General features: G+C 39.2%; 1 protein-coding gene across 1 annotated transcript; it reads left to right on the top strand.

Annotated features, from left to right (window-relative positions):
* The first annotated feature begins 1597 nt into the window (after positions 1 to 1597).
* Positions 1598 to 2698, top strand: LOC108359241 (uncharacterized). The gene has a single exon (XM_017610996.1). The coding sequence runs from the start codon at positions 1598 to 1600 to the stop codon at positions 2696 to 2698; it is 1101 nt and encodes a 366-aa protein (XP_017466485.1).
* Positions 2699 to 11120: the final 8422 nt, after the last annotated feature.

The raw sequence follows: 11120 nt of genomic DNA, 5'->3' as shown, positions 1-11120 counted from the left end.
CGTCCACAAAACATGTTAAGAAATTCACCAACGTTTTACACGCTGTTGAAGAATACAGTGTTAAATGTACTCATTGCAGTGGTGACCACCGAATTTACAATTGTGAACCTTTCTTAAGCTTAAACTCTGACGAAAAGAGGCAGTTTATCAAAGAAAGTGGCGCATGCTTAATCTGCTTAAGTAAGGACCACTACCAATCTAGATGTCGCAGCGATTCTACGTGCCGTATTTGCCACCTTCGTCACCATACGCTTATTCACCACGCAACCGATTCCACAAATTCTCAAAACTCTGTTCATGCCGCTGTTCCTGCCGCTACCGCTACCGCCGTCTTCGATCCTGACGCTATTGTTAAAACCGCAACGCTATTGTTAAAGCAACATCTAACAAGCTTGCCGCTGACTGCAACCACACTTCGTTCAAAGCGGCATCCTCTACAACTAAAGGCGAGTTTCAAAATGCAACGTGGAAAGCAGTTCTTCTCGCAATGGTAAACATAAAAGATTATTCCGGCCGCTGGCAAGCCGCACGCGTATTGTTTGATACCGGTTCTCATGCACTACGTTTACGTTTGCCAAGAAGATCTTCTTCGGTAATCGTATCAGGAATCGGTTCTGCTAACGGTGGGCGAACTAAAGGTGAAGTATCGCTTAGTTTAGCATCTAAATCGTCATCGCAAATTCTTAAAATAAATGCTCTCATTCTTTGTAAAATATCAAACGACCTGCCTACCAGCAATATTCCTGTTGTTGTTGGCCACACTTACATGATTTATCGCTGGCTGATTCGCAATTTATGAAATCACGTTCCATAGATATCCTCATTGGTGTAGATGAAATGGACAAATTTATCATACCGGAAATTCGGAAGGGTCCTCCAGGTGCACCTATGGCGCAAAACACAGTTTTTGGCTGCACAATATTCGGTCAGGTGGATGCATCTCTTCCCGCTATTCGGAACACGCTAACCTTCCACAGCGATATTCAGCTAACGCATACGCTATGCAAATTGTGGGAGTTAGTAGAAGCTCCTAGAAAAAAATCCTAACGACGGAAGAGAAATATTGCGACTCCAACCACCATCGCGCATCAGACGGCCGTTTTATTGTAAAACTCCCGTTGAAATCAGACAAATCATTAGGTGAATCACGTAGCGCTGCTGTGCGTAGTCTGTTACGTATGGAAAGAAAGTTTTAATCAAATCCAGAGATGTGACAACAATATAATATTTTTATGGCTGAATTTGTGGTGATGAACCACATGGAGAAAGTTCCAGATTCCGATTGTTCTCACAGTTGCTATTATATGTCACATCACTCCGTTGTTAAGGAATCCAGTGTTACAACAAAATTAAGGGTAGTGTTTAATGCATCCGCGAAAACAGCAACAGGCTACTCCTTAAACGACGCCTTGATGGTTGGGCCTCAGTTACAACCTACACTGTTCTCAATCCTAATAAGGTTCAGAATGCATCGGTACGCTCTTAACGCAGATGGGGCGAAAATGTATAGACAAGTATACGTTTCAAAGGAGCATACTGATCTCCAACGCATTGTGTGTGGCGTTCAGACCCATCACTTCCTATTAAAGATTATCCCATGTTTCGGGTCAAGTTCGGTGTAGCTGCAGCATCACATCTAGCTATAAAGGCCCTTCAACAGACCGCAAAGGAAGCTGTAGGACGTTATGACAAGGCTGCGTCCGTTATCCTTCGAGATTTTTATGTGGATGATTTGCTCACGGGCTCATCTAACATAGAAGAACTTCAGGTGATACAATGCGACGTATCTACCGTGCTTGGTAGTGGTGGCTTCGAGTTAAGGCAGTGGGCTTCCAATTGCCCAGAACTAACAGCATCCATACCTAACGCGTCAAAAGAAATTTCTAAATATATTGCCGAGGACAAGAAAGTGCATGCATTGGGTCTAATTTGGAACACCAAAAGAGATTATTTAACGTTTGCAGTAAATCTAAACGAGCCAATACCGCTTCTTTCCAAAAGAGCGTACTTATCCGATTCAAGTGTTCTTTTCGATCCGATCGTACTTCTATCACCTTGCACAATAAAGTCAAAAATTTGGTTTCAGGACTTGTGGCGCTCTAACGTCGATTGGGATGATCCAGTTCCGATGCCTATAGCGAGGGAATGGTGTCATCATCGAGAACAGTTAAAGTTGTTTTCAGACTTAAAGCTTAAAAGGTGGACAGGTATTGGTGCGAAGGGTGCGTACACGCAGTTGCATCTATTTGCAGACGCGTCAGAGCGGGCATACGCCGCTGTTATTTATGCTCGCACTATACAGCCGTGTGGAGAAATAACTGTCGCTTTGGCTAGTTCTAAGACCAAGGTTGCACCCCTGAAAGTTACAACACTTCCTCGTCTGGAGCTTTGCGCTGCAAACCTTGCAGCTAAGCTAGCGAAAACGATTATGGACAGCTTGCCTAACCAAACTTATCCGATGTTTGCGTGGCCTGACCCCACTATCACCTTGGCGTGGCTGAAGGCTCACCAGAGTCGATGGACTACGTTCATTACAAATCGAGTCGCAGACACTCAAGAAATTGTACCGGCTGAATCGTGGAATCACATACGTTCCGAAATTAATCCCGCTGACTGCGCTTCAAGAGGTTTAACTCCGCTTGAACTGATGGAGCACCGGTTATGGTGGAATGGTCCTGAATTCCTTAGCAGTTCATAGGAGTTTTGGAGGCTTAAGTCTTCATCGACGCACACAACAAACTTGGAACTTCGAGCTAGTAAACTATCCGCCCACGTCGTGAGCTCGAAAGAACGCTGGTCAGTATTCACCAAGTTTTCATCGTTACATACATAGTTATGTAAAGGCAATGGGGCTCCTTTTATGGAATGAGATTACTAACGCTGAAGACGCTCTGATAAGGTATATGCAAAATTACTATTTTTCTAATGAAATTTCCTATTGCAGAGATAAAAGGTCTATACCGCTTAAAAGTAGCTGATGTGAAACACCCAATTCTGTTAGCGAAAAATTCCCCGATCGCCAGGCTCTTGATTGCCGAAATCCACATCGTTACATGCGTAAAATGTACACGTTTAAACCGCAAAATCGGTGTACAGTCCATGGGAGACTTGCCACCAAGTCGTGTCAATTTTGCTCGTTGCTCCTTGCGGAGCGCTGTCGACTTCGCGGGTCCCTATCTTTACAAATTTTCAAATGGAAGAGGAGCGAAATCTGTTAAAGGGTATATTTGTTCGTTCGTCTGTATGAGTAGCGGAGCCATGCACTCGGATCTCGTTGGCGATTTGTCTTCGGCTTCGTTCCTCAACGCCTTCAAAAGGTTTATCAACCGCCGTGGGTTTTGCAAAGTCTTGTATTCCGATAACGGCACGAATTTTATTGGAGCGGAGAAAGAGCTAAGAAACATGTTTGAACGTTGCATGGCGGATGAAAAGGTCAGTTAATTTTTTGTCGACTCCAGCATCTCGTGGAAATTCAATCCTCCAAGCGCCCCCCACAGGGGGTTATTGGGAAATCGGCATAAAGCTTATAAAATATCATCTAAAACGAGTTTTAGGTGATCATTTGCTAACGTACGAAGAATTTAGTACATTACTGACTGAAGTTGAAGCCTGTGTAAACTCACGGCCGTTGTGCACTCATGCTGCAAGTCCTGGTGACTTAGAAACCCTAAACCCTGGTCACTTTATTGTGGGTGAGCCTCTTAAATCACTCCCAGAACCTGATTTGCCAGAATTTAAAGGAAACTTGCATCAACGCTGGCACGCTGTTTCCTCAATGCGGCAACATTTTTGGAAACGCTGCCGTGAAGAGTATCTCGTGAATTTACAATGTCGAACGAAATGGTAACGGACATCGCCTAATTTAGTGGAGAATGATATCGTTGTTGTCTTAAACGAATCCACACCGCCAACGAAGTGGAAGCTCGCTCGGGTCTTGAAGTGTCATCCCGGAGCTGATGGTAAGGTGCGTGTAGTCACTGTCCGGACGTCTAAAGGTGAACTCGTACGGCCGGCGGTCAAACTTTGCTTGTTGCCGACAAAACGGTCTCCATATATGCTATAAAATCAGCATCATTTGAACAAGGTGAGTGATAGACCACCCTTTTTTCCATTTGGTTTCGCGATTTTTCAGTTGGATAACTACACGCCAAACATTTTTATCGATATATTTGTTTAGTATTATTTTAAAATCTAGTGCGTTACGCAATATTATGATTACCCCTCCTGTATGTCTACTGTACGAGTCACATCTTACAACCTGATATGTTGGAAACTGTATTTCATAGTCATATATTTCCTCTGGTGTACAAGTTTCGGAACATAGAACTATATCCGGATCAACAATTTCAATTAGCCTTTCAAGTTCTATTTTATTAGCTATTATACTACTTATGTTAAGATAAACGCATTTCAAGTAACTGTTATGCTTTTCATGTACTGGGTGAACCGTCAACTCCATGCCAGGGTTCCTATTAACTGACTGTAATTGTTAATAGCTGGCTTCATTTCTCTTATGCTCTAGTTTCTTCATATATACAGGACACTGTCGGTTAGTAGTCAAGTGGTTCACGTCGAGCCCTAGATTAAATTTTTTGTTTGCACGAATGCAATTGATACCTTTGTTTATTTGCTCCTTTGTGCACTCCATTTTTTTATGATTACCCAAGCACTTCAGGCAGATCTCTTCATCTTTGCACTTCGTAGCTATATGATTGAAGCCCTTACATTTGTAGCAGACTGACACACCCATACCATCTTGGACTCTACACTGCTCCCTTCCAATATTAATTTTTTCGCTTTTGAGCACGTATCAATGAGCACATTATAGTATCTAGACTTATCTTTCTTGACTTCAATATATTTAATAATTTTAAGGTCAGCCCTTTTTGAACATTCATTTTGTTTTTTAATCATTTCTGCAAGTTGCTCGCTTCATATTNTTCCAATATTAATTTTTTCGCTTTTGAGCACGTATCAATGAGCACATTATAGTATCTAGACTTATCTTTCTTGACTTCAATATATTTAATAATTTTAAGGTCAGCCCTTTTTGAACATTCATTTTGTTTTTTAATCATTTCTGCAAGTTGCTCGCTTCATATTTAAAGCATACTCCGAATGCCATAAACTATAAACTTGGGTTTAGCCGTATTCGGCACTCTAATTTCATAGCGGTCACTCATTTTATTTGCAATTGCGGTCTTTATTTTATCGCGCTCAGACTCGTTTTCGCTTTGAATAACGATTGTACCACTTTTCCTACCCTGCACATTGATTATTTTTAGATCCGACGGATCAACGTTCTTATTCAGGTCTTCTTTTGTTTTCATCGCGTCTTGCTTCTCTTTGGGTTTTATGATCAGCGGTTTTTCTTTATTTATTTTCGGCTCTTTGTGATTCGCTATTCCGCAATTTAAACGCTCAGTATATGAGGCGTTGCTATGATGGCTTGATTTCAACTCTTCACTTACTGACTTTTTTATTGCTTTACATATTTTTCTACTTTCACTCTCATTTCGTACCATAGCCTCGCATAGATCTTGGCTGTGCTTTTTCACATCCTCAGCTACAGCTTTCATCTTATTGGCCTCAGCTATGCTCGTTTCGCATGTTTTTTGAACCCTTTGCGTTGCATCTATACGCTCACCGTATTTCCTCTCAGTAGCTTGTAAAAGGAGCTTTAGTTCTTTAACCTGCATTTCTTGCGACTCTTGAAAGTCGTCTTTACACTCTTTTATGTTTTTACTATTATTCTCTATAGAGATATTCATGTTTCGCAAGACCTCATCAATATTTTGCATATATGTGAGACAACCATCACACATAAAGCGCACATAGGCATTGTCCGCAAGTACTTTTTTACTGTACACATCGAGATCGGAGCATTTCTTTGCCCAGTGAAACACTTTGCCGCATATACCTTTACAGCGGATTCCACTCTCACCGCGTATTAGGCCTTTGCACTTATGGCAGTCACCCATTTTTTTGGCAGACACTTCACTGCACTTTTGAGTGTTTTTTATTTAATTATTATATTTATCACTGTTCTCTTCACTTTCACCATTTTCTTCCTAGTCAAAGTATACTTTAATTTAATTTGATTTGCTTAAACAAGTCTCACTATCACTTTGGTATATAGCAAAATTCACTTTCCGATTATATATATGAATCGCTATTTGCATTTGAAATCGCGTTTAGCTAATAAAAACCGCTGAATTTATAAAACTTCGCGGAGCTAATTATAACACGATCTTTCACACCCACGAACCTATTGAATTTTCGTCCTGAGGCTGAAAATTTTCCGCCGAAAAGTGGTTGGAACAAGCAAACAACACCCTGCTGAAGTTACCATGCACGTGGCCATCTCGAAATATGCAGCTAATCGTACTAAATAATGATTGCATGTGGCGAATACTGCGGCAACGCGAAGCGAACAATGAGAAATAGGCAGAATGTTTGAGGAATGACGTAGAATGTTCCACAAAGAGAAACGTCAAGTTGGATGAACACTGCGAACAGCGAGAGAAAGAGAATGAGCGATAAACTTCAGAACGTTCTAGAGTTGCCATAAGTGCGAGCGCAGGTATATAAAGGCGCCGCAACAGCGAAGTTAGTTAGTTACAAGTCAGCAAGCTACAAGTAAAGTAAGTTGCGAATAAGCAAGCTATAAGTTTAATTGTGTTAACAAGTTTTGTAAAGCATTGTAATTGCTTTAACGAGTATTGTAAAGTGTTTTGACGGTATTAGCGAGCTTTGTAAATTGGTTGTTTACAATAAAGTTAATTGTACTACAATTTGGTCATCGTGAGCATTTATTTAACAATCCAGCGATACGAGCCGAAACATATTTGGGAAATCCCTCAGGGTTTCAAGGATAATCGTAACAGTATTTTACTTGCCATCCGTTTTATAATTAATTTTAGAAATAAACCACTAAAAGGTCGCTATAAAATGATGCTAAAAATATATTCCTTGAAATAATTTTTGATATAATTCTTTCTGAAGTAAAGCAAAAACGGTTTTTAGTTTCTTCAAAGAATATGGTAGCTTCAATATAAAAGAAAACGTCAAAAGCACAGTCTACGTCAAATGGGAGCAATGGCGGATAAGAAGAAGAAGTGAAACTACCTTTAAATATTCGTATCTTGATTTAAAGGTAGTTTCGCTTCTTCTTCTTATTCGGCATTGCTCCCATTTGACGTAAACTGTGCTTTTGGCATTTTCTTTTAAATTGAAGCTCCCATATTCGTTGAAGAATTTAAGAATTTTACTGAAGAAAATTAATTTAAAAAATATAAGAAAATATATTTTGAGCATCATTTTATAGCCAGCTTTTAGTGATTTATTTCTAAAATTAAATATAAAACGGAATACAAGTATGTTGAATGTAAACAAAATCAATCATTCGGTTGCAAAACGTTCACACACGGTATAAGTATATCTATTTGACAAGTAGCCCAATAAAAGCCCTGTATGCAGCTCTCAAGAAAACGGTCAAGAAAAAATTGCCTTTATTTCGCGTGTGTGTCCAAGGAATTTTGACATTTTTGATACCTCACAGCCTGTTGCCTCACTCTTTCCTCAAGAAATAATGGAACGGGCATATATTTCTGTTGCAAACCTGGGTTGCCTTGTGCTCTTTTTTCACAAAAAACTTTAGAAAACCGTAGTAGAAAGCGTGGTAAATTTCTTAAGAACTGCGTACTGCCAAAAGCCCTGTATGCAGCTCTCAAGAAAACGGTCAAGAAAAAATGTCCATTATTTCGCGTGTGTGTCCAAGGAATTTTGACATTTTTGATACCTCACAGCCTGTTGCCTCACTCTTTCCTCAAGAAATAATGGAACGGGCATATATTTCTGTTGCAAACCTGGGTTGCCTTGTGCTCTTTTTTCACAAAAAACTTTAGAAAACCGTAGTAGAAAGCGTGGTAAATTTCTTAAGAACTGCGTACTGCCAAAAGCCCTGTATGCAGCTCTCAAGAAAACGGTCAAGAAAAAATGTCCATTATTTCGCGTGTGTGTCCAAGGAATTTTGACATTTTTGATACCTCACAGCCTGTTGCCTCACTCTTTCCTCAAGAAATAATGGAACGGGCATATATTTCTATTGCAAACCTGAGTTGCCTCGTGCTCTTTTTTCACAAAAATCTTTAGAAAACCGTAGTAGAAAGCGTAGTAAATTTCTTAAGAACTGCGTATTGCCTTAAGGAAATTTGACTCAAGAAAATTTCTTAGTTTTTGCTTTTCTTGAGAGCTGCATACAGGCCTTTAAGGAAATTTGACTCAAGAAAATTTCTTAGCCATTTCTTGTACGTCATTTTATATGGAGTTTTTGCTTTTCTTGAGAGCTGCATACAGGCCTAAACACCAAAAAAATATTTCTCCAACCTTGGAGAAATTCATAGTTCTCAAGTTGATATCCAACATCATTCTCCGACTCATCTCTAACCGACGCGCAGATACGTAAAAGGTGACAGAGAAACGAATTTTGTATTATCAAGTGAAAAACGAAAGCTATATAAAGAGGAAAATTACCAACAAAAAATAAATAATCTTCAAAGTATCCTCGAATAATCTGGAAAGAAAATAAAACGCGAAGTGAATCAAGTGGCAAAATTACTGTCGGACTGTATACTGAAGTGAATTATTGTAATATGATATTGATTAACTACATAATACAAAATGAGTAATAAAATGAAAAATTAATATTAAAATTCATCTGTCCGTTCTTGTACCTTAACTGTACCCAATTTTAATTATGTAACCTCAACAAGACTGTTTTTTGTCAACACCGTACGTATATGGAATTCTATTACGGCTACTATTAGAAACACTCTTAGGGCCATTTTCACCATCTCTGGTTAACACTAATCCGCAGTTAAACATCGTAACCGACGGTACTGACTCCATTCATTTAACATTGGGTCGGTAACGTCGGTAACAATGTTTAACTGGGGGTTAGTATTAACCAGATATGGTGAAAACGGCCCTTAACCAAAACAACTATAGGCGACTTCTTTATACCCAGCAAACACAGTCTCAAACGTTTGAGAAAAATGTATTTCTCAATTTGATATCAAATGTTTTTCTCAAATGATTCTCAAATTCAAAACGACGTTTAAATTTTACATTTGAGGTTGATTTGAAGAAAGATGGAAAGTGTCAAACGATATAAAAATGCGCAGTTAAATCAAAAATTGTAAGAATAAAATTAAAATCAACTGAAAAAAAAACAATGAATAGAAAAAAAGAGAAAACCCACAAATACTGGATTTGATGTTTGCGCGGATTGAAAAAATTGCAGCTCTTCAAGACGAATTTATTATAAATTACTTTATCTTAATTGTTTCTTTTGTTATGTACATCGCGAAGAAAAAATAAATATGAAATATACATTTCCTATAATAAATTCTATTTCCACATTTGAAGACCGTACGGTAACTGAGTTGAGGGGAAACTCAACGAAGGTTACTGTTCGGCGGGCTCAAACCCTTTTTCGTTTGTTGGCACTCCTTCACTTCCTAGAAGACCAGCAGAGCGACTGCCAGCCACCACACCACGTCAGCAAGGTAATTTCATCAAGCCATTAACAACATCTATATTTAAATTCACTCTGTTTTAGTAAACAATTTTTCTCAACAAATAAAGCAAACTTTTGTTATTATTGTTAACCATTAACTACTAATACGCGGTTGTTTTTTTCACTTATTTTCTTTACGTGCGAGCGCGTTAACAATTCCAAGACGCCGGCGCGTAAATAAACGTCTATATGATTTCCTCATATATGCATAATAAATTAAAAATATAGAGGGAAATATAAATAAATAAATAGTAACGTTACAAAGTTAATGGAGAAGTAGCTTATATTCATTATAGATAGTCAGTTAAAAAAAAAAGAAATTATCATAATAATTATATGCCAAATTTAAGTTTTATTATCAGAGAAATAACTACCCAGCAAACAATTAGGTTTGATATACATTTGAGAATGATTTGAAATCAAAGCCTTTGTCAAATGTCAATCTTTTGAAAATGATTTGATATTGATTTGAAAATTACAGCTTTCTCAATAAAAAGGGGAGTTTGGTCTCCATTTTAGAATATGGTTAACTCTCAAATCAATTTCAAAGGTTATTTATCAATTGGGGGAGATCACTATGTGCAGGGTCAGCGCGGCGGTGATCCGAAGGAGGAGGACTTGCGTCAGCGCTATGAAACGCTCTCGATACAGTTGATTGACCTTATGTATACGTTATATACGCGCACGGCGCAGATCTTTCGTTGGTTGGCGGAGGAAGATTGCGCGGTGCCACAATGTTCGGCGCTGTGGGCGCAAGGTTGGCACCCACTGCTTCAGGGTAACGCACGCCTAGCCATGGATCGACGACGCGAGGTGCGCACTTATGCCATATCCTGCTTGCAGCAACGCGCTTTGCTGGTGCATGACTTGCAGACTCTGTCTGGCGCCGAATGGACGTCGTGTTTCCAGCAGGTATTATTCCCGTTGCTCAATGAATTGCTGCCTGAGTGCGCATCTGTGGCGCATTTGGACATTGTACTGTTAGAGGAGTCGCGCATACGCACGGCCACCATTATGTCGAAGGTGACAGTATATACACTTGTACGCGGTAGAATTGGCGGCTTCCCAAGTGGAGCTCCTGAAAGACGAAAATATAAACGGAGATAGCCACCCAAACGCGATTAAACTCTTTCGGCTTACCCGTCCTTTCCGTAGTCGGGGTGACGGAAACGCGTGTGGAATCGTTTGTATGGTGATTTGTAATCACAAAATATAAAATATAATAAATTTTTCGCGGACTTGCAGACTGGAAAACATTTTACGAGCGAGATAGCAGAAATATGCCGTGTTTACAAATAAAACAAATAAGGTGTCAAATACAGCTGATCTCCTCGTTAAAAGTGGGAACAGTTTGGTTCGGCCAGTGGTAGTCAAATAGTTTAAGCAAACTTAGCGAAGTACCAAACCAAACAGCAGATAGTGACTGAAGCTAGGGTGGTAGCAAAATTGCCCTGTGGGTTTGAGTATTTTTATTCCTAATAAAAAAAAATAAATAAATAAATAAAAAAAAAAAAACAAATAAAAAAAAAAAAAAAAAAAA

This window comes from Rhagoletis zephyria, unplaced genomic scaffold (assembly GCF_001687245.7).
Source record: "Rhagoletis zephyria isolate East Lansing unplaced genomic scaffold, Rhagoletis_zephyria_1.1 Rzeph_scaffold_00364, whole genome shotgun sequence".
In the NCBI taxonomy this organism is placed as follows: domain Eukaryota; kingdom Metazoa; phylum Arthropoda; class Insecta; order Diptera; family Tephritidae; genus Rhagoletis; species Rhagoletis zephyria.
Note: the sequence above shows the minus strand (reverse complement) of the source record. Positions and strands in the feature narration are given on the sequence as shown.